General features: G+C 33.0%; 3 protein-coding genes across 3 annotated transcripts; 1 reads left to right on the top strand and 2 right to left on the bottom strand.

The window, feature by feature from the left end:
• Positions 1–1,765: 1,765 nt before the first annotated feature.
• Positions 1,766–9,635, top strand: LOC133181913 (uncharacterized). The gene is made up of 9 exons (XM_061316566.1): positions 1,766–2,150; positions 4,183–4,270; positions 5,709–5,947; positions 6,237–6,364; positions 6,942–7,123; positions 7,222–7,320; positions 7,410–7,558; positions 7,675–8,747; positions 9,375–9,635. The coding sequence occupies exons 1-9, from the start codon at positions 2,021–2,023 to the stop codon at positions 9,582–9,584; spliced, it is 2,298 nt and encodes a 765-aa protein (XP_061172550.1). The 5' UTR covers positions 1,766–2,020; the 3' UTR covers positions 9,585–9,635.
• Positions 9,636–14,403: 4,768 nt separating this feature from the next.
• On the bottom strand, positions 14,404–16,557 carry LOC133183394 (peptidoglycan recognition protein 1-like). Its single transcript, XM_061318357.1, has 4 exons — positions 16,394–16,557; positions 16,098–16,289; positions 14,933–15,046; positions 14,404–14,703 (listed from the first exon to the last, which is right to left on the bottom strand). Exons 1-4 carry the CDS (start codon positions 16,548–16,550, stop codon positions 14,495–14,497), a joined length of 672 nt encoding a protein of 223 aa, XP_061174341.1. The 5' UTR covers positions 16,551–16,557; the 3' UTR covers positions 14,404–14,494.
• Positions 16,558–20,792: 4,235 nt separating this feature from the next.
• On the bottom strand, positions 20,793–23,014 carry LOC133182474 (peptidoglycan recognition protein 1-like). Its single transcript, XM_061317321.1, has 5 exons — positions 22,752–23,014; positions 22,601–22,629; positions 22,306–22,497; positions 21,472–21,585; positions 20,793–21,238 (listed from the first exon to the last, which is right to left on the bottom strand). Exons 1-5 carry the CDS (start codon positions 23,012–23,014, stop codon positions 21,030–21,032), a joined length of 807 nt encoding a protein of 268 aa, XP_061173305.1. The 3' UTR covers positions 20,793–21,029.
• Positions 23,015–24,421: the final 1,407 nt, after the last annotated feature.

Genomic DNA, 24,421 nt, shown 5'->3' on the forward strand with positions numbered 1-24,421 from the left:
GATGCTACCTATTTTTTATCGACAGGTCAGTTGCGGCCGTGATTTGAACACATGACCTTCCAATCATGGACCGAGCACTCTACCAACTGAGCTACCGTGACGGTGTAACGTCGGTGTTGTTGTCTGTCATGTGTCATCTGTAAACTTTTCACATTTTCGACTTTTTCTAAAGAACCAATGAGCTTATGTCAACCAAACCTGCCACAAATCATCCTCTGCTGAAAAGCATATAAGTTTTTTCAAATGAAGGGCCATGCCCTCTTTCAATGGGAAATATTTTAAATTAAAAATTAGTGATAATTGAAGGCATCTTATAAAAATCTTCTTCTCAATAAACAAAGATGAATCTTATGTGAAAGCTTTATTAAAATCTGCAGATTTAAATTAAGATCAGGAGGGGGGAGGGGAGAGAAGTCCACAATGGGCAATCAAAGCTTTACAAAGTAATATAAAAGAAGAATCTTTAAAAAAATCTTCTTCTCAAGAACAGGAGAGCCTTGATTATTTATGTTTTTATGGCAGCATCTTCAGATAGTGTAGATTCAAGTTTGTTCAAATCATGACCCCCTTCTTTTTTTCTTCTGGGTTGGGGTGGAGGGTAGAGAAACCACTTGTATATTTAATTTTTCAATACTGAACTGATATCTGCTTTTCTGTAGCCAAAGTGCTCAGGTGAGTGATGTTTTTTTACAAAAAGAGGGATCTTTGTTTCAGTGTGGATTACATTTTTTTTTCTTCCATTAAAGATGAAATAAACTTTAACTTTTTAGTCTTGTATTTATACATTCATTTATGACCTTAAGGTAAATATATTTTTAGTATATAATCTGTACTTTATAATTGATGGAAATCTATGTTATTCTCCTGACTCTCCTAACAAAAAGTTAGGTGTATCATTTTTCAGCAAGCCACGATGGTACAATTCTCTGCAAAGGAAACATTTAACAAACTACTTAAACATCATTATTTTTAAAGCAGACCCTGTCATGACATTTGAAATAATAGATATTAAGTTTCTTTTTTAAATACTTTTTCAAGCTATTAAAAATTCGCTTTAAAAATCGCAAATAGTTTATTCAAGGAATAATATATATTTCCTTTCAATTAAACAAATACTTTTCTGACCAATTAAAGAAAAATAATCCGTGACATGAAAATGAACACCTTTCCTGGCAATATGGTCATGAACACAAAATATTCTCAATATTGTTGTGAAGAATCAATATTTATAGTCGCGACTATTCATTCTCTTGTGAACTTTTAAATGTAACCATAACAAAATTATTCTAAGTTTTTCTTGATTTACACAATAAAGGTTTTAAAGTCCCGATTGAAAGATTACGCTAAAAATAAACCGGAGGAGAGCAGCAACGATTTTTTTTTGTTCTCTTAGATCATGTTTTTAGTCTTTAGAATTTATGTATCGAACACTTGAAAGTTTTGGATCATTAAATCTTATGTACACAGTTTATGTACCAAGAGAGGACGGTCGCTAAATAGCTAACCAAATATGCTTCTGTCCATGTGTGATGTATAGTATGTACAGCAAACATGGTGTAGAACAAAAATGACACGTGCTATGTTTGAGTTACGGATAATTTTTCTTCCTGTAGTATGTATCAGGAGAAAAAAAAAGACAGTACATGAAAAAACGAACCAACAGAAAACGTACAGTTTTTTGCGTTTGACAAATTCTGACGTCAGAAATTAAGGAACTTCATTATTAACAGAGGAAATTTTTGTACATCAATTGAAGAGGAAGAATGTTGTAAAACGTAGTCTGTTCTTCTGAACTTCGTTTATTACAGCTGAAAGTTGCGTGTATTGTGAAGTGGAGCGATTGTTTAATTAATGGTGTTTACCCCATACCAATTTAAACACAAGGATTTCTCTAAAGTTTAATGGACGAGTTTATTCAATTTAAAGAAAACGTTATGCAATTTTTACGGCCCAGAGTAACCTGGCGTTATTAATGAAAAAGTTAAAAGATACTCTCTAATTTGTCATCCGCTGAGTGAAAATGGCACATATGCAACAAAGAGTTGTTAAAATTATTTCTAAGTCTCCAAGCGAGAGGAAAGATGCAGAAATTCAGTTGGTTCTACCATGGTTACGGAAAAAGAGCGATTTATTTAAGGATCTGGACAAAAGTGAGTACAAATTAATTATATAGGAGAGAGAGAGAGAGAAGCATGATTCAAAACTTGAAAAATATTCATAAATATTCAATATAAATGCTAGTACTACAATATTTTAAATTCAAATTTTAATTTCATTTTGCACAAAACATTTGATAAATTTCAAGCCCATATGCATATTTTACATATCTACAAATATAAATGTTATTGTTATCTACTGAAGGTATAATGTTTCCAACTTTTTGTAAAGCTTTTTACATTTTCCGGATTAATTCTGACACATCAAGAATTAATCTGTCAAAAAGAGAAACGCTATTCAAAACACCGACTCTCTCTAGTCGCATTTATCGAAGATTTTCATCTGCAATGAACAGTCAATTAACGTAATTACGTCGTGGCTCTTATGATTTTGTGTGTAATTGGTCTTTGGAATATATCCTTTAAAAGATTAAAAGGCCAATATTTTACAGAATATGCGTGACCTTCTTTGAGAAAATGAAGGAATTAACCGAGCGCTCTTGGAGGTATTCAATAGTAGAATTGAGATTTCATTGAAGAAAGACGACAAATTATGACTATTTATCAGAAACATACATGCCAATATCTCTATCGGTTTTTATTTCTATAAAATTTTGCAATTTGACATTTACGTTAATTGAGTGTTGGTCAAGACCAACTGATTTTTACACAATATTTGACATCACAGTCGGACACATTATCAAGTTGAATAGGGTATACATTTTGATGGTTCTCAGATATTAACTGCATCTAATGCCCTCCCTCTTGTATCAATAATTCTCAATAAAACGTTGTTTAAATTTAATCTAGCGAGTAAATTTACAACAATAGAGAGTACTATTGACGATGTTGATTCAACACCATTTTCTTGTGAATACACGTTTAAATTCTGTTCGTTCTACTCCAACCTTCTGTCTTTCATATACCCACAGGGATTGTGGCTCGGACAAAGACTTTTGTTTCATTTTTAATCTCTCAATCAATAGCTTTCCTTAATTTGAATGAAGCCTGTATATTTATAACAAAAAGCTATCAACATTCACATTGATTTTCTGTTTATAATTTATAATTTACATAAAGGAAAACATAGTAATTATATGTATGGATATACACAGGCAAAGAAATGTTTATAAATCTTTCATTATCAAATTACAAATCTGAAAATTTCAGACTGCAGAGGAAAATATGATGAAAAACAATTTTTTTCTTTTAGCTAACCTGGGCACCGAGTTAGCTTTTTTGTTCATATTCTGTACGGTGTTTGTTTACTTTTTATATTTTTTTTTCTCTGGGCCCCCAGGATCATGAAACAGTTCTAGATTCACGTCAGAATTAGTATATTATATTAAAGGTTTTATCATAGAAAACACGATAGATTCTAAATTGTCAAATTTTTCTCCCATTGTTGTTGTTAATTGAAATTTTCAAGTGTCAGTTTCTAACATATTTTCATCTTATGGATTATTGAAATTTTAACTTAAGTCTAAACTGCTTCATGATCTTGGACCAGAATCACTGGGTTCAGTTCCACTAAACTTGCCTCAAATAATAGTATATTTGACATTTAGGCCTAAAATCAAAATAATTAAAACCATATGCTTGAAAGTAAGGACAACAAAAATGGATTTCATATGTTCAAAATTTTTTTTCTAAAAGAATGAGAGACGTTGCATCGGTAAACGATGTGACCCATGGGCCTCTAATATTTTCGCCTCGGTTTTCTTTCAAATAGTACCGATTCAAGTTTCGTAAAATATTGACCAATTTTTAGTAAAGTGAGTGAAAGAGAAAGGGGACGAGAAAATAAGAACACTTGATAATTAAACACGTTTATAGACAGGTACATTTCTTGCAAAACTAGCTCCTTGTTTTCAAGGAGGTGCATGCCATCCTTATATTTCTACACGGAAAACAACTGCACGCAACCATTTCATAATTGTACACAGTTCCTTCTGTCGCATCAAAGAATTACATTGTTTATTTCTTATGAGAAGGTTATTATACCTGACTTTATCTTTCATTGCAGGTGTTTTGACAGATGTAATACGAAACTGTGCATACATGAAAGCTTTCCGAGACGACGTTATTATAGCACAGGGGGAAAAGGGAAACAGGTAAATTGACTTACAAACAACCACGTCACTGTCTCATGATGTCAAAATGGAGGAAAAGGGATTTAACAAAAAAAAAAATCTTAAAGACTATTAAAGATTTGGAAATCCTAGGCCTTTTCCAGTCTAGAACTTCATTTTTTTTAAGAACTATTTTTTTTCTATTCTTTTATAATTTTATAATGCCAGGGAACATTTTCCCATTCATTACTCTTGAAAACAGTACTTGTTATTCTATCTTACCATGTAAACAATAATGTAAAACTGTCCAAAATCATCCGAACTTTCTTAGAAAAATAGGTCATGTAAAACTTAACGATTTATCAATGTACAAGTACTAGTATTTAAATTGGGAGAACTCTATAAGGACTGTGCAACTGCTGATACATGTAACAAACATGACAGGAATGTATGTAAATTTGTTTCAATTGTTACAACTACTTCATCGCAAACAGTACGTTTGCCTCCACTTATTCCAATTTTAAAAGAAAATATTCAAAAACAGTATTCTCGTCTTGTTTTCTAATCATTCTGTTGCATTACCCAGAATTATTACAAATAAATATACGACTGTACATTTAATAATTAAGTCAAAATTTTCAACCAGGGAAAGAAGGTTGCAGTTACTCGAAGATGCATATGTGAACATTTTTTAATTAAAAAAATATAATTAAACAACTGTATGAAGTTGAAAGCTTGTCACAAATATTTGTAATGGTTTTAAACAAACCAAATCTGTTCTCTTTTTACGGAGACTCTAGACCTTTAAACTAAGTCTTTCGTCGTTTTCTCGAATAAAAATGCAAACTATATATTGTCAACTGTCAGATTACAGCAATGATTTTTTTTATAGTCCTTTCCTCATGTCAAATAATATATTCAATACAGAATTTATCGAACTATTCTATATAAAACGGTGAAAGGTGCGTGTCATTTTTGGAGGGTCATTGCTATCGCTTATTGCAATAATGCCATATACAACAAGAATTGTATCGTTCAATTCTTTATAAATATTTTCAGTTTTGTTACCAGAGTATGTAACATTAAATCCTCTCCAGTCGCCATTGTTCCCCAGTGCTTTGAGTAGACCACTTTTCCACCGAGATATTAAGTTTTAAAAGACGTTCAATCAGGGCAATAATTTGTTGACTTATTTGACAATGCTGCAAATAAATAAAACTCTTCCAACTCTTATTTCAATAATCTGGATAGGAAATCAGTGTTGGCAAAGCAAAAACGAGATTCAGCCATTTCCGTCGGGTACAAAGAACAAGACCTGCTCGAAAATTTGTTCTGGAGAGACGCAAATTGACTGTGGTAAATTAATTCTTAATGATTCTCGATATAAGGGTCATAAATGTGGACAGGGACGATCTAGACTGAATATTAAATGTTGCTATAGGACATACGACATAGAATTATTTTGAAAGTTTTGTTGTAGTTTCTTCATTATGCTGACTGGAAAAACTTCAGTTCTCATCGATACTCAGAAATCAGACGATGATGCACCGCCGCCGGACGAAACAAATCTAACAAAAGACTCCTCAGTATTGGAAGATAAAATTGAGGATATAAACGACGACGCAGACGACATTAAGAATAAACGAGAAAAAGACAAACAAAATGGAGTCAAGAAAGTGGTTGATCGGTCTAAGTACGGAAAGTTCATTATTCATTATGGTATGTTTTTTTTTTAAATTTTATTAAATGTGCCGATCAATGTATTTTTGATATAGAGAGTGCATAATTTTTTTTTCTCTAATTTGATACTGTATTAAAATCAGGATAATATAATTCGTCTTCGAAATATTCAAACGAGACTGCTGTGCATTCGCTTTCTCAGATGTACTTATATTACATACAAACATCAGTTACTTTTGACTTTTTTCTAGTTGTATCATTTTCTGAGGAGTAAAACATATTAAAAACATTCAAACCTTACAGAAACATTTTCAAATGTCTTTCACAGAGGAAGGGAAAAGTTTTGGCGAGGTTGCGTTGATGTCGGAGGACTCTGTACGTAATGCTACTGTGCTAGCGGACGAGGAGACTGATCTAATGGTTATCAGTCGAGAACTCTTCAACAGGTCCATGAAGGTACCGAAGGATTAACCTTATAAATTTAAATAGTGACCGTGTTTATATTGTCACTCTGACATTGATCACTTTTAAACATAGAATGATTTAAATCTGTTGCAAGGAATAGCATTAAGACCGCGGAACATTAGCTGGCAAGATTGGAAATATGCTGCCTACGTCATCTCCATATGTTATAGTCAAAACATTTGATGATTTGAGGACAGACGAGCGAAGCCGAGGTGGATTGAAAAATGAATTTCGAACTAGAATTTCAATCCAATGTTTTCTTAGTCGTCCGTGTCGAATTGTACCCTCCACACAATGAGACACTCTCTACCATCGGCTCATACCTTATGTCAAAAATCTTGACGCGAGCCCATTGCAGAGGTGTCTGAGAGAGGAACGAACGACAGCTCTGCAAAGGAGATTGTAAAAGAGATGGAAATGACGTATGTAAGCTGCATATTTCCAATTGTTCCGTGGTCTTATATGAAAAGGAATAGTATTATATAGAAACATACCCGTATGAAGAATTAGTGTTATAGAACACACATTTGAGACTAAAATCTAAGAATGAAAATTTTAAATCTTTTAGGCAAAACAAGAGGAGGAGTATCAGGAAAGACAAGATTTCATTAAAAAGTGTCCTTTCTTTAGTAACTGGTCGCCTAAATTCAAAAAGCTATTGGAGATGAGTTTGAGAAAGGAATACTACCATTACGGGTCTACAATAGTCAAGCAAGGAGATCCACCTCCTGGGCTACTCTTTATAGTTCAGTATGTATTTCATAATAATGAATATATACAGTGTATGCTTACTAGTAAATATATATGTCTTCTACAATCTATATTTTGGAATATCTTCTTACCTGCAGGGGACAAGCGAAGATAGTTATGAATCCAACCCAGCATTCTAGTCAATATTCGTATATGCTCACTCAAAACTCCGTACCAATACAAAATCAGTTAAATAGGTAAGACATAGTGCATGAAAAAGATCATATTATGTGAATGTTATTGTAAAGCAAACCAAGGGATAACAGGTTCTGTTGATTAATTATAGGACACATTTAAGACCAAGAGAAGAAACAGAGCGTGATGTGCTCCAGCAACACGTGCGCGTGCGTAGACGAGATGGATATGTAGCAGCGGAAAAGCGTCAAAGAAATATGTGTGTTGAACTCTGCTGTGTTGAAAGACATGATGTCATAGGTAAGGAACCAGTAGTTATTACAACAACAAACAAAAAAGAAAAAACCCCATAAAGATACTTTTATGTTTGGATGATAGTTAGGAACAGTTCTTGAATGAGTTCATTTAAATTTCAGGTGATGTTGAAATGGCACTAGAGCTTGACTCTTGTGTCAGTTCTATGATCTGCAACTCAAACGCCACCGTTATGATACTAGACACCAAGAACTACGATCGTCTCGTAGCAAAGAAAAACCAACAAACAATTAACAAAATATGTCAGAGGGCTTTACAAAAATTACAGTGTCGTTGTCATACAACTAAAGGATCCAAAATTCCACTGTTAACGATTCTTGTTGAAAAGTTAAAAGAAAAGTTACCAAGTAGACAAAATAATATACAACTGCGCCAACAGATTACAGAGTTAGACAAAGAAAAGGAACAGCTGATGGAGCAGTTGATAGATCTGTATTTAAGAGGAAAAGTACCTATGATTGAACCATTTGTTCCTAATGCACTATATTACCGAAAAAAGACAATAAGGAGGGCAGAAATTATGGAACATAGAAACAAATTGGCCAAAGGAGTTCCACAGACGGGGAAACGAAGTTTGTATGATATACCGAAAAGAAAGGTTGCTAGAAGTATGAAGCAGCTGAAAACTGCTAATGCTGAGCAAGAGCTGTTAAGTCCGTCCATGAATATTGTCAGACCATTTAGTGATTACAGAGCGACGACTCGACGGGAGGTTCAACAACGACCCCGCACTGCCATAGGCCTGACAAGTTTGACATCAATGAAAGAGCGAACCAGACCAGTTTCAGAAAACAACCGAGTGTTTTTAACTGAATGCAGCAATGGTAATTCAGAGGGTGAAAGGGATAACATGATATTGAATGAAAACGATAATTTTTTAAAGCAGTTAGATAATCTTCATCGCGAAAAATATGAAAATAGGTCCAGGATTATTTGCTCTGCCACAGCAAGAGAAGAATTGATGAACGATATGCGATACTTTAACGGTAGTACAGGCGAGGTTCAGGTACCAAATGACGATGCTTATTTTGACTGGGAGACCAGTGAAGGGCACCTTAATAGGTTAGAGGATAGGATTAAAAGTTTCTGTGACAAGCTAGAAAAGACAGCAAATAACAAGGACGCACCAAGGCTTTCTCCTCTAAAGAGATTTTCCATTCAAGATGATAGAGATGTGAGTACAAACTTTTTGCAAGAACATTTATTGTACTTAATCGGGAATAAATGGGGGAAGGGGGTTGTTCCAAAATATAGATAAGTACCTGCATATGTTGAATTGTACAAAAATGATTCTGGTATATAATTGTTTGGTATGACAAACACGATTTTTTTATTCAGTAAGAAATAAACAATTTTTAGCTCAAGTGACCTGAAAGCTCAGGGTGAACTTTTCAGATACATTTTGTCTGGCGTCCATGTGTAAACTTTTCACAATTTTGACCTTCTCAAGAACCACTGGATGAATTTCAGCCAAACCTTGCCACAAAGTATCCTTGGGTAAAGGGGATTTAAATTTCTTCAAGTGAAGGGCGTCACATCTTTCTAGGGGAGATAATTCAGAATAAGTGAAAATATAATGCATCTTTCAAAATCTTTTTCTCAAGAACCACTGAGCCAGAAAAGTTGAAACTTGTGTGAAAGTTCCATTACATAGTGTAAATTCAAGTTTGTTCAAATCATGACCCTCGGGGTAGGGTAGGGCCACAATAGGCATTCAAAGGTTTACATAGGAACATATATTTAGGCTAATGAATATGATATTTTGGAAGAAGGTTGATGTAATTCTTTTCATTTCTTACAGGAAAATAACTTTGATCTTAAAGTTCCCAAACCAGGAGGAACAGTATTCGTTCGTACAAAAATATGCAACAGTCATGAGATGTCATCGGAGGAAGACGTTCACCAGCATGTACGGAGATTTATTCTAACAAGGGAGAGTAGTGGTGTGGATCAGGTACAACTTCCGGACAGACCTAAATCGGCGTTTGCTGGTTATCAAGAAAGAAGATAAAATTAGTCCTTAAATGTTGATGCTTAAGATGCAGGAGATACAAATTGGATGGAAACCATGTTTGTTAATTGAAGATAATGAACAACTTAGTTCCTAACTATAATACTTTTTTATCACTCATACTTGAGACATGTACATGCAGTTTAGATATAATAAATGTATGTTTGGAGTTTCTCTCCCGTCCACTTTCTGGTAAAATACAATTTGTTGTGATTTACTGTTGATAAATTATATCTATTCAACACCACCTTAACTAATTAAGAATATCTTTTATGACATAGTTTGAAAACAGGGGAATGTAAAGCAAATGTCCTTTTGAAGGAAAATTCTCTACACAAGGTATTCTTAAAAGACTTGATTTTATGGTCGTTATAATGACCTTGTTAACAAATATAACCTATCATTAGGTCGTGTGTTGGCTGATGTGTTTCATACCAATTGTAAGGCCTTTGTTTTTATACTAAATTTGACAACGGAAGGTTCCGTCTACCTGATCTAGACTGGCGGCGGGTGACTAGTTATCATTAGATGCTTGCTCCTCCTAGGCACCTGATCCCTTCTCTGGAATTTCCGGGGGTCCATGTTTTATGTCCTGTTCAGGTATTTGTATTGTTTGTAGATTTTTTAGGTCGATCACAGTTCGCTATCTTAACCTTTTTCATTAATGTGATTTTATTCAGCAGTGTACTGTGGAATCAAGTCACTTCTCCAGGGTTTGCTAAAAATAGATTAAGTCTTTTTACATTGTCTTAATTTTGATGCCTTCCCAACTATATAAATACACATGACGTACTCCATTTCTATTTCCATGGTAAATTTGGAAGCATTGATAATCAGTCTGCCAGGATTTTCGGAATATTTAGAGTGATGCCATTTTTCAATTTCTTCAAAGAGAAGCTGTCCTGGACTCTCTGTTGGTCGCATATCTGTGTGTCCTTCAAAATTAAGTAAGTTTTCTGATGTTTCTTATTTCCACCAGGCCGCTGAATTAATGCTTTAGCCGCCCCAAGGCTTTGGGATTGGGAAAACGTTGATTAAAGTTTCTGATGAAGCAGTGGTCATGCTTAAAGGTCCAATTAAACGACTCAAATTGAAATCGTGAGCAGAGCCAATTCGGACCCCTGAAAACAGGTGGGATCAGGTGCCATGAAGGAGTAAGCATCCCCTGTGACCTGTCACACCCGCCGTGTGCTCTCTGAAAAAAGAGCACATGACGAACACACAATCAAACACATACAAAAGAAAATAATAACTTTGAAAAACATTAACAACAATCGGCAAATTTCATAATAATAGAAAAGATTTATAGGAGAGGTATCTTAATTCAGATTGTTTTCCCTAAAATAAACAAATCTTAAAACAGAAAGTTTAGTACTGTGCAACAATTTCTCTTCTGTAAATTTGGTGAGATTTAATTCTTTTGGTTGTCTGGCGTTTCAATCCAAGCAGGTATGAATATGTTCCTCATAACGTCGTGTTCTTCAGTGTGCCAAATTTCACTGTCCTAAGCATTTTCATCATCGACAAAAATATGTCATACAGCTTTACAGAAATAGCAGGGCCGTTGCCACACGACTAAAGGATCTCAAATTCCATTGTTAACGAATCTTGGGGAAAAGTTGAAAGAAAAGTTACCAAGATGACAAAATAATATTCATATACAACTGCACCAACAGATTACAGATTAAACAAAGAAAAGGAACAATTGATGGAGCAGTTCGTAGTTCTTTATTTAAGCGGCAAAGTACCTATGATTGAACCATTTGTTCCTAATGCGCTGTATTGCCGAAAAAAAGACAATAAGGAGGGCAGAAATTATGGAACATATAAACAAATTGGCCAATGGAGTTCCGCAGACGGGAAAACGAAGTCTAATTACCTGGGTAACAGATATTTTTTTATTGATCATGTGTGTTGTCATCTAATTGTTCATTCTTGATTAATCTGAGATCCTTTATATATATTTTGTTATAAGCTACACATAGATTTAATTCCAGACTTAAAGACGTACAACACGGTGGGGGAGATAACTCTTGTTATGTTTCTCAGCAGAAAATATAGAATCCAGAGATCAAAACTATCGTAACTTCCGTCAAACAATTTCTCTGTTCTGTTCACCATTTTCTTTAAATTTATCTTTTGAAAAAGTAGAACTTTTCGAATGTTAAACTCCCATCAAGCTTCGACAGAAATTTCGTGTTTTTTAGAAGTTTACGAAACAAATCTGTCCATGGACCATATAATACGCTTGATTTGATGCATTCGGTGTATCTTGTTCTGACGCGCATAAATTGGGCATTCTTGGTTAGCATTAAAAAATTAAGTAATCTTATTATCAGAAATGACTTTTAATTTACATGAAATTAAACATGCCTTTATATTCATTGTCTTAAAATGCTATGCTGCTCTGTGGTCCACTAAGCTGATGTTGTCCAGATCAGTTGTTTTCTTATGAATAGAAAATGAAGATACGTTTTCAGTTAGGTGAAATGTCAAGTAATTCTACATTCGAATGCTGCAAGAAAACATGTTAATATCCAGCTTTTTAAGGTATATATTGACTTTGTGCTGATCTGGAAGGTAATGCGAGATCAAAAAGAATAGAAAACAATATCCGAGAAAGATGAATTTTAGTGTACATTTACACTTGATTCTATTTACACCCTTATGGCTATTTTGCCGCGAATATACATATATGCATTTTACATTATTTTATATTTAACATTACTTTTTAGGTACTGTATGTGTTGAACAATGTGTGGATATCGAAGGCAATGTAAAGAACAAACGGGAGGAATCGAAATCCATGTACGAGAAATCAAGTCTGATTCATTGCAAAAAAAAACAAAACAAGTTCACACCTATTCGGAACACCTAGCAATTTCTTTGAATCTTGATATCATCATGGTAATATTGCAAATAATATTCTTTTTAATTAAAAAAAAAGACTTTTACTGTATTAAAGTAATGTGATCCGCCTCTTACTGCAAAATGAAAATATTGGTTTTCTAAAAAGAAACACCCGTACTACAGAGAATGTATTTTTATTATAAAATATTCCGATATTTCCATTGCGTACTTTAGAACTTAGAATTTAGAATTATACCGATCTGCGTTTTGTATCGACTTTCGAAAAAGACTTACTTTTGGGGAACTGGAATCTTGCTCCCTCAATGATATACATGTACTTAAACTGTATAATAATAAATTGCTTACGTTTTCATTAACAAAAAGGGTAGCTGTATTTTTTAATTGTTCTGTTGATCACTGTTGAAAGTGCGATCTTTACAAATTTGAGTCAGTTTATAAACTCTTTTTAGGTCACCTGAGTCACTCAGGTGACCTATTGGTATATGTTTTCGTCCGTCGTCGTGCAATGTGCGTCGTCCGTCATTTGAACATTTTCAGCTTCTTCTATGGAACCGCTGAACCATTTCCAACCAATTTTGGCATACAGCATATATGAGTGAAGGGGAACAAAATTGGCGAATTTCATGGTCCCTGCCCCCCCCCCCGGGGGCCTGAGGAGTGGGACTAAAACTATAAAAATTAGTGCATCTTTAAAAATCCCTGTTGAATATATAGTGAAGATGCATTATGTCTTTAAAAATCTTCTCGTCTGCTCCCGAGCATTAAGCAAACAAACTAAATACATAGTTCTGAAGAGATAAAGAAGGGTACCTCATCCAAAATTGTTAATTCCATGGCGCCAGGGTCAGGGGTTCTGGTGAAAGGGCGGGGCTCTAATGATTATATAGTGAAAATTCATTAATTCTTTGAAAATCTTCTTCTCTGCTCCGAGGTACAAACCGATGAATTAAGTACGTATATATGATGATGAAGGGTGCCTCTTCCAAAATTGTGAATTTTATGTTACATGGGTCAGGGGTTCTAGTGTTAGGGCGGGACTCTAATGATTATATAGTGAAAGTGCATTATTTCTTAAAAAAAAATCTCTTCTGCTCCTGGGTATTTTGCAAACAAGTTTAAAACATAGTTATAATGAGATGAAGAAAGGTGCATCTTTCAAAATTGCGAATTTCATGGCCCCTGGATCAGGGGTTCAGATGTTAGGGCGGGGTTCTAAAGACTATACAGTGAAAATTCATGAATACTTTGAAAATCTTCTCTGCTCCAGGGTGCAAAACCGATGAACGTATTTCATATTTATGATGAGCAAGGCTGTCTCTTTAGAATTATGAATTTCATGGTCTGGTGTTTGGGTGGTGCTCTAATGATTATATAGTGAAAAATTCATTACTCCTTTGAAAATTTTCTCCTCTGCTCCTGGGTATTAAGCCGATGAAATAAGTACATGGTTATGATAAACAAGGTTGCCTCTTCCAACATTAAGAATTTCATGGTCCCTGAGCTTGGGATTCTGGTGTTAGGACGGGGCTTTAATGATTATGTAGTGAAAATTTATTAATTTTTTGAAAATTTTCTACTCTGCTCCGGGGTACAAAGCCGATGAACTAAGTTCATTCTTACGACTTGGGACTTGCTAAAGTTTATATTCCATCCCTCAATCACCAATCATATAAGATAACAATACATGTTTTTGGTAAATTACCATGCTCAGATCTCAACACTAGAAAATTTTTCCATTTTTATTATTGAGGTCAAACAAATTACAATTTAGCCAGTTAGTTTTAAAATTATTGTGCATTGATTAATGCATTTTATTCATGGTTTTAGGTGTCAGTTTTGAGATCTTATCTTACAACTAATCAATGTTTTATAATGCAAATGTACCTTCCTGAAAATGCGTTATTATTTTCTATGTAATCCCCTGCATGAAAGTACAAATGAATGTCAGTTTATCGTGTTAAATTTTATTGAAACGAAGTATTCATTGCAAAACAGTAGATAATAATAGCATTTTGTAATCTCTGTCGACATAAGCAATATCAGTTTCCATGATAAAAAGGCCATGTCTTTAAATCTTGGTATAGGCATTTCCCAGGACTCACTGTGTCTCTAAAATCTCTGTGACCCATCAAAATGAAATTAGTCGATATTTTGCCTTCTTTCACACCCCTGCGTATCAGATCTTTAGCAGCTCTAAGTGCTTTTTGGTTTGGAAGACGTCTGTCAAAGTTTCCAATGAAGCAAATACCTGAAAAAAGGAGATAGATCTGTTCAATGACTTTTGTTTCGGTGGAATTTTTCACAAGTTTTAATCTGATTTTCTTTAAACTTAATTTTTTTTTATTCTATACTTTTCATAAATGTTATCTTAGTAAAAAAAAAATTAAAAGCAATGGTCAGTAAAAAGAATATGAAGAAACTTTTCGTAATTATCATATAGAACATAAATAAAGGTTAAATAAAGATGTATCATATACCTATGCTGTATTTGTTGAGTCCTTTCGTGTGAGCCCCTTCCTTACCCCATCCACGGCCCTCATATACATTCCCATCCTCTCCAATCAAGAAATTGTATCCAATATCAGACCATCCTTAAAATAAGATTGAATATGTCCATCCACTAGTTTCTAACAATTAGAAATACATGTTAATTAAGTATGTATAAAAATTAGGTATGTCAAATCGATCAATATTTGATAATCGGTTACTCGGACGATTTTCCGATCAAGTACCTGAGTACTTGATAAAAATATGAATACAAGGGGTTTTCTTGAGACCAGTTAAACCCTGTTAAGCCTCAACGATATTTTTGATTGGGCTTGTGTAACTTACGCCACGTTAATTACCGTATAGCCATGGGCTGTTTTTTTAAAAAAGATTTTTAATAAATAAATGTAGTTTGAAATACGAAAAAATATACAAGTAACCAAGTACCAATTTTAGTATTCGATACTCCAACGTTCGATCGAGTACCCTTTTAACAGGGTACCAGTTGACATATTTTTTTATTAAAAAATATGTATGCAACTGTTTTCTCGATCGGTTATAACTACGATTTTTCAAAGAAAATTCATGGGGAAAAACACCATGTTAACAAAATAAACAAGCGCTGACAGAAATCCGAATGTATATTAAATGATAAGACCACGTGACTTCTTTAAGCTTCAGAAATATTTTTGGAATATCGAATTGACAACCAAATGAAGTTATATCGTTAGACATTTTGTAAATGTTCTTGACTGGATTTAATGCCAAGTAATCCACTGCTCCGTATGCCCTTCTGTACATAAATGCTACTTTGCGGTCTTTTATATCACAGTTCAAATCATTATCTCTTGTCCGTTAGGGATTAAGTACGACCACGTTTTTGTTCGAAAGCCACATGCGATTTGTTAACAATGTCGCTGATCATGCACAAGAGTTGCATTCTCTTACTTTTTGTAATACTTAACAAAAATACTTTAAAATTTTTATATACATGTTTGAATTTTCATATCTTTTTAAAGAAAACCAATCTGACTTATAATTTGACGAAAGTTGAAACTTTTAATACAGGATTATTTTTCATGAAAAATACAAAATGGTTCTTTACCATAAAAAAATCGGACCGAGCGCATTTAAGGAATGAATCTGTCTACACACCTTTGGTATAAATATGGAAGGTCTGATATGAACGCACTTCTGCTGCACACTGCTCTTCTGTAAACGCTTCCTTACTAGAGGCACTGTGTGAAATAATGACGTATTTTGGTAGGTTTTGCAGACCATCTACCTTTCCCCCTGGCTGTATTGCTCCCCATTCATTACGGTCTATAAATCTACTCGTAAACAGCTCTAAAATGTAGGTAGTATAAAAATAATATTATCAATATGTACAATGTGTATAATCAAAAACTGAAGATCGATAATTCAATCTTTTAAAGAAGTTATTTAATAACCTGAAATATTGACTCTTTCCAAAGGATCTCTGGAATCCTTTGGCCCACAGTCATATTCCTTTGAGCCTAGTGTATGTAAAAAATCTAAAAGTTTCCGCAGTAATTTTGTGTAAACATCTTCTTCAGGATTTATTGCAGTGATGATATTCAATGCCATGAATAAATGTTTCTGAAAAAAAAACCAAATACCTTCAGTGAAGGATATATATATATATATTATATATATTTAAGGAATAACTGTCTAATTTTTTGGATTCATGATGTGATCAATCGAGTGGCTTGCGTGATAATTTGCATAAACGCCGAAGGCGTTTATGCATAAAATTATCACGCAAGCCAATCGATTGATCATCGTCATGAATCCAAAAAATCTGACAGTTATTCCTTATATTTACATGCTCCTGATTCTGCAAATTCCCGTGTTAATAGCCCCGCTTCTGTCTCTATTTGTCCCGCCCCGCACGTGATTTATTTTAATCGCGCCTATCGATGAACCAGTAGATTTATGTAGAAATAAAGTAATTTTACAATTTGTAATTTTATCTCGGACAAAGACATTGGAAATGTAAATATTACATTTTAAACAGTGAAATATTGTGATTTATTTATTGAATAAAAATTGATATTATCTCACAGAGTGAAAGGATACCAAAATTATATTCCGTATAGTGTAAAAGGATATCAATGTAATTAAAAAGTAATTTGCGGCCTGAAATATGATAAAGATAATAAATAAACCATCTTGATAGAGAATAAAACTGCAAATTTCTTCCCAAATATGTTGCTAAAATCCATGTTACAATGCTTTCAATCTCACAACTGCTAAGCTATGACGTCTCAACTGCTTAACTATGACGTGCCTGCTTCTTACAATAATGTTAGTACTTTGATTTAGTAAAGCCATGTCGATCATTTGCCTAGAAGACATAAATCATATCATAAGGTGTAACTTATTCTTTTTGGTAGTGTTTTGAACAACATCTAGAGTTTGACCAGGAAGACATGGCTAGGGTAAACGGTTATCATTAAAATAATGCTAGGTACAGGTACATGTATTTTGGCTGCTTTCCAAGAAGAATTATTCTGTTTAATATATAACTCATGATAATGTTATCGCTACCACAAGGTTTGTTAAAATAAAACATATTATTATATATTAGAGTATGTTGATTTTAAACCTGTTGATAAAATATCTTAGATAGTATGTGAAGGTTATATCAATCAAACTTACTCATTTGGACGTCATTTCAAAAGAATTTTAGTTACTTGTGTTTCATTTAAAACTAAGATGGCCAACCTGTATAATCTTATGGATCATAATTCAGCTTCATTAGCTACGGGTAATCAGCATTTAGGTATACTAAATATGAAATAATGCATAAAATATATTTATAATTTAAAAGGGTTTAACTTTGGTTGAAACCGAAACTTTTCAGTTAACTTTCATTTTACAAAATATATACAATTCGTGATGTAATGTTTTCTATATCAAAAGGTTAACTGTTTAAACAACACATATTATAATATTTTAAAGTATGTATCATTTTAAGATTGATTTTAAACCTGTTGATAAATCATCTTAAATAGTGTGTGAATGTTATATCAATCAAACTTACCCATTTGAACTCCATTTCAAAAGAATTTTAGTGACGTGTGTCTAATTTAAAACTAAGATGGCCAACCTGTAGAATCTTATGGAATCATAATTCAACTTCATTAGCTACGAGTAAACAGCATTTAGGCATATTAAATATGAAATAATGAATAAAATATATTTATGATTTAAAAGGGTTTAACTTTGGTTGAAACCGAAACTTTTTAGTTAACTTTCATTTTAAAAAATATATACAATTCATGATGTAATGTTTTCTTTATCAAAAGGTTAACTGTTTAAACAACACATACAGTGTATTATAACATTTTGAAGCATGTAACATTTTGAGATTGAATTTAAACCTGCTGATAAAATACCTTAGTGTGTGAATGTTATATCAATCAAATTTACCCATTTGAACTCCATTTCAAAAGAATTTTTAGGACGTGTGTCTAATTTAATCTTATGGAATCATAATTCAAATTCATTTGCTACGGGTAAATAGCATTTTGGCATATTAAATATGAAATAATGTATAAAATATATTTATAAATTAAACGGGTTTAATTTTGGTTGAAAACAAAAACTTTTCAGTTAACTTTCATTTTACAAAATGGTATAAACATCCAAGTTTTTGGTATGCGAAGAATTTTATTTTTTGAATAAAGATTCTTATAATATCCCCTTCCGCTTTATTAGCACTTTGAAAAAACTTTCACTTTATCTCAACGTCAAGAACGGGTATTTTAACTATAGATATTTCTTTAAATTTTTTAAATGGTATCTTCCTTTTGTGCGAAACATTGTTTTTGTACAGAATACCGGACTTCAACTGGCTTAAATATCGCAATATTGAGATCCAAACAGTTACGTTATGTTTAATCTATTTTAGGATTTTATTTTAGAAAAGACTAACAAAAATTTCAATTTTGCAGCATATTTTTGTATAATATTAAAACGTCTTCAAATTACAAGTTTACGATTGAAGATTACTACATCTCGAAAAGATCAAGGAAAGTCCATTTTTTGATTCCTCGACACCAGAATATAGGCTCGGATCTGTGATTATGGATATTGCAAATCATAGGTTTTTTAAAAACCCACGTTTTACTGAAGAAAATGCAGCTAAAACAATCCGTTTTTTCCTTTAACTTCAATATGCCAACAAAGGAATTGATGCGGTTAATATAAGTAATATTCTTAATCACAAAAGGGTCCAGTCTTGTATTCCACCATATTTCAAGTTAAAGACTACGCCTTGTATTTCCTACAAATATACATCGACTATTGCTTCCAAACTTTTTAATTACAAGAAACTTTACAGGGCCTGGATATCGAATATCTGAAACATAATCCTCCATCGTGTTCATGTTCTTCTTCACCCTATAACTATAGTCCTGCTGGAAACGTTATTACTGGTGACGTAAATATAGTTGATAATGACGACCTTAGATCACTAATTTTAAAAGGTCCTAAATATAGGGAACCCCAATCCTTCAACTGGCGTCGGAATTTCATAAATATTATGGATTCTGTAGAGGATTACGCCAGGCGATGGGCCAGACATGAAAAAGAAGACCTTAACATTTGTCAGAATGGATTAAATGTATCAGATGTATGTTAAAATCGCGCATTAAAAGATTGAGGGGCAATTTGAGAACCATTTATCCTTCTGTATTCAATAATCCAGAAGTGAAAAAAGAATTAGAAAGATTACATGATCAGTACGTACTGGTCCCTGCTGACAAAGCAGGTAACAACATTGTCTTTGTTTGTAAGGCTCATTACATGTATATTAAATGTATTTTAGAGGAACTTGGATTTAATTCTACAAGTGGTAATCCAACTTATACTCATAGTTCCCTTTCTAAGGAAGAAATTCTTGAAAATCATATGTCAGTTTTGAATATTTTTAATATTCCAAACAACCAAAATGAATTTGAATTACCATATCTATATTGGATTCCGAAACTTCATAAAAATCCTTACAAACAAAGATACATAGCTGGTTCCAGTAAATGTTCAACCAAGCCTCTTTCTTTACTCCTTACTATGATATTAACCGTAGTGAAGGAGAAACTTTAAGAGTACTGTGCAATAATATATTGGAGAAGTGGTGTAAATCAGATGTGGATACTTAAAAATTCCAAGGAACTTTTGGAAAATTTAAAATCACAAGATTTTACCAAAATCAACAGCTTAAAAACTTACGACTTTTCGTCTATATACACAACCATTTCCCACGATAAATTAAAGTTCAGGCTTTTAGATATCATTGACAACTGCTTTTTCAATAAAAATGGAACTCGTAAATTTACTTACCTTGTCATTGGTCATTTGCAAAATTATTTTGTTAAAAAAAAACATTCTTATTGTACACAGAAGTACTCTGAAGTTGACATTAAAAAGATGCTGAGTTAAGTTCTGATTGACAATATCTATGTGGTTTTTGGAGACCAGGTCTTCCAACAATCTATTGGAATTCTTTTAGTATTTACATTTAATTTGAGCCTGAAAGAAAATATATTTTTTAGTCCATCGAAGCTGAAAATTGGCTGGTTGCTAGGGAAATTTCTTTACCCATGTTTCCATGGTAAAAAAATATAGTAAACTATAGTTAACTATAGTATTTTTTGTTAGGGTTACTTCAAGTATGAGTTTGATGACGAGTTCCGAGCAATGCCCTTACAAGGGGCAGAAAAAGAAAAAATAAGAATAATTGTATGCTGTTGCATTAGTATTAATTGAAACCTCCATACACCTACAAAATTCCTATTTCTTAGGCAAAATATAAAGATCTTAAAACATTGTCAAAGAGGTTTAATTCCACCAGAAAAGAAGGTCGTAAGTGGTACAAATCATATCATCGACATTTTCAGGCATTGTTTTGTACTGTAAGTACTACAACGTACTTCATGTACACGTGTAATAAGTTAAATCCTGTATTAAAGTACGAATAGATGTCAATTTATCATTTGAAGTATTCATTATAAAATAATAGCTTGAAATAACATTATATAACCTCGGTCGACATTACTAATATCAATTTCCATGACTAAAAGGCCATTTCTGCAAATCGTGATACAGACATTCCCCAGGACTCGCAGTATTACTAAAATCTCTGTGACCCTTCAGAATGAAATTAGTCGGTATTTTGCCTTCTTTCACACCTGTTCGAATCAGATCTTTAGCAGCTTCAAGTGCTCTCTGGTTTGGAAGACGTCTGTCAAAGTTTCCAATAAAGCATATTCCTGATAAAAGAAGGTAGACATGGTAAAATATTATTTCAGTCACTGAATGGGATATGTACCAAGTTTACATCATTTTTTTCCTTGAAAAATGTATTTTAAATCCTTCATAACTGTCGTCCTAATTAATATAAATATTAAAAGCAATAGTTAATAAATGGAATGGGGAGAACTGTGCATAATTCTGATATACAAAAATAAGAATTTAAGTGTTTAGACATATATTAACAACACACCTATGCTGTATTTGTTGAGTCCTTTCGTGTGAGCCCCTTCCTTGCCCCATCCACGACCCTCGTATACATTCCCATCCTCTCCAATCAAAAAATTGTATCCAATATCAGACCATCCTTAAAATAAGAATATGCCCATTCACTATATTCAAGATGAGTTAAGGCCGGTACACACGTTAAGATATTTGTATTATACTACGAAAGTATTATAAAATATAAATCTTACTGTGTATACCGGCCTTTAGATATTACAATGAAGCGCCTTGAAGTGGTAAAATTTTCTGTTTGAATGGAATGTTTTGAGCTTTCTTTTGAACGTTGGTTGTAACACAGTGACACGCCTATTTCTTCAGAAAGGAAAAAAAGAGGGTATGTAGGATAGGTATTCACTAAATACAATAGCCAATCAGATTGGCAGGCTACATAAACACCGAGTGAACACGTGTTCGACCGATATATACTAGTAGGTTGTGATAACTTCAATAAACAGAATAAATTCATAATTATGTACATATTCTTTGCAATATGTTAATTTTGCAGACACGGGTGGTCTCTAACTGTCTCTTCTAACTTCATAAAATATCCATTTCAGCAAAACTCATGTTGCTAGCCGCAGAGAGTGAGGTGCCTCATAAAGCACTGAGACGAATATTTCTGTCTGGTTTCTACAGAAATGGGCGTGTCATAATGTAACAATAGACGTTCGATAAGAAAGATCCAAACGTACCATTAAACGATAAATTTTACCGCTTCGATGCGCTTCATTGCATTTCCTCTGAGAATTATTTTTGAGTATACTGATTTGAATTCAGTGAAGGAACGGATCTGTCTACACACCTCTGTTATAAATATGATAGGTCTGATATGAACGCACTTCCTCTGCACATTGGTGTTCTGTGAATGCGTTGATACCAGAACCGCTGTGTGATATAATGACGTACTTAGGTAGGTTTTGTAAATCATCTACCTTTCCCCCTGGTTGTGTTGCTCCCCATTCATTACGGCCTATAATTTTGCTTGTTAATGGCTCTGGAAATTTGGATAGTATAAAATAAAATATATTATTCACAAGATATCAAATTGAAAAAACTTGAGATCCTTTTCCTTTTATCATTTAAAATAGTGCAATAACCTGAACTGTTGACTTTTTTCAAAGGTTCTCTGGAATTAAAAAAATATATACATTTTTTAAATTAGAAAATACTCAGCATGCTTCTCTTATTAAAATAAATCAAATTATTTTTGTATCGTCAGCATAGAATAAAGTCCCCTCAATAAATTACCTCAATTCTTTAATGGTTTTCTGAGCTTCTTCGATGTATTCAATCGCTCTTTGATCACAGTCAACGAAATATTTTAGAAGTACATCATATTTACCAGGTGACAAATACCCCTTAGCCTCAAGAATGTTAAAATCTTCGACCACATTGCCTTTTGGATACGGAGCTTCTGTGATTTGTCCAATAAATAACCTCCATGAGTTAAGTTTAATAAAATCTAAAAGTTTCGATAGTAATTTTCTATGCACCTCTTTTACGGACTCCATTGTGGTAATTTAAATGTCATGATTGCATATGTTCAATTTCTTTTAGGGATTTTTCTGCAAAATAAAAGCAGATAAATACTTATCAAACAAAACGAGAGGAATACAAATTAATTTGATGGTTTATTTCATTGATTTTTTATTCTGTCAGTTATATTTTGTGAAACAACATTTCAGATTGTGTTTTTCGAATGTAATTTCATGTTTTCTCCTTTGGTACCATTTAGAGGAATTTATACGTAGTTGAGAGAAAAACTATTCACATATGAATAATTTTTATCTTCATCAAATAACTCATTTCAATTTTACTCAGTTTAGTTTTTATTTTTGCCATATTAGATTTTAAGATTTTTCTATAAATGATGGCATATGAGACGTTGCAAAGACGCACTAAATAAAGTTACAGGCTTTCTGTTGTCTTAAAATAAACTTCATATGTATATATACATGTACATAACCATAAATAGATCTAGATCCATAATAATTTTCATGAAGGAGGAACACAGAACTGCCTACACTTTTTATTGCAGAGATGTCATCTAAATCCTCATTTTGGTGGAGTTTCAGAGATACATGGTGTAATTCTTGTATTTTTCAAATTATGTTGTTTCACTGTGATTCTATTTAATGTATATCAGACTCTTCCTTGTATATCATATCATAAAGGACGTAATTTACATTATTTTCAAATCATTAACTGACACAATTTCTAGTTTCTGTAATCCACATCCTTACATACGTGTACCAACTTATAATGACTCTTAATGATGTGCATGTATCTGATCAGTAGCTTGCATATCACAATTAATTAAATCTTTCTGCATTAATAAAAAAAATATGACATCCTTCAAATAACTAAATTTTTAAGCATGAAATTTCAAAAGCGTAAAATTGATTTTCATAGCGTAATGTAGTAATAAAAGTGGAAGAAATGCTCCAAAAATGAAAGGGTAGATAGGTCAGGGAACAGGGCATGTACCTCGCCAAATATTTCAGAATATGAATTGAGTTTGAAATTTTTTAAGCATTTATTAATTTCGCGCTGCATATGACTTGAACAAATTAAGCAGTTTTCAAGACAGCTTCAACGACAGAGCTCATTTGGGAAAACATTCTGTCAATCAATATTTAAAAATCTACGTCTAAACTGCATGAAGTCCTTCATTTTAATAATTAGTACAAATCTCTTTTCTATTAAACTTTCAGTAAGGCGTGGCATTCTCGGCGATACATAATTAGTGTCTCTCAAATGGGGACCTAGATTCTCATTGGTTAAGAAATTAATAACATTAGCAACTTCAGATTGTTGTTAATTAACAAACGATGAGACGGCATAAGCCACACCTCTTTCCTGTAAGAAACGATGTAATTGGTTTCTTGCGTCACTCGTTGACTCTGACTCGTTTTTAT

Source organism: Saccostrea echinata, unplaced genomic scaffold (genome assembly GCF_033153115.1).
Source record: "Saccostrea echinata isolate AGI-Se365-2 ecotype Australia unplaced genomic scaffold, CSIRO_AGI_Sech_v1 ptg000009l, whole genome shotgun sequence".
NCBI classification, from domain to species: Eukaryota; Metazoa; Mollusca; class Bivalvia; order Ostreida; family Ostreidae; genus Saccostrea; species Saccostrea echinata.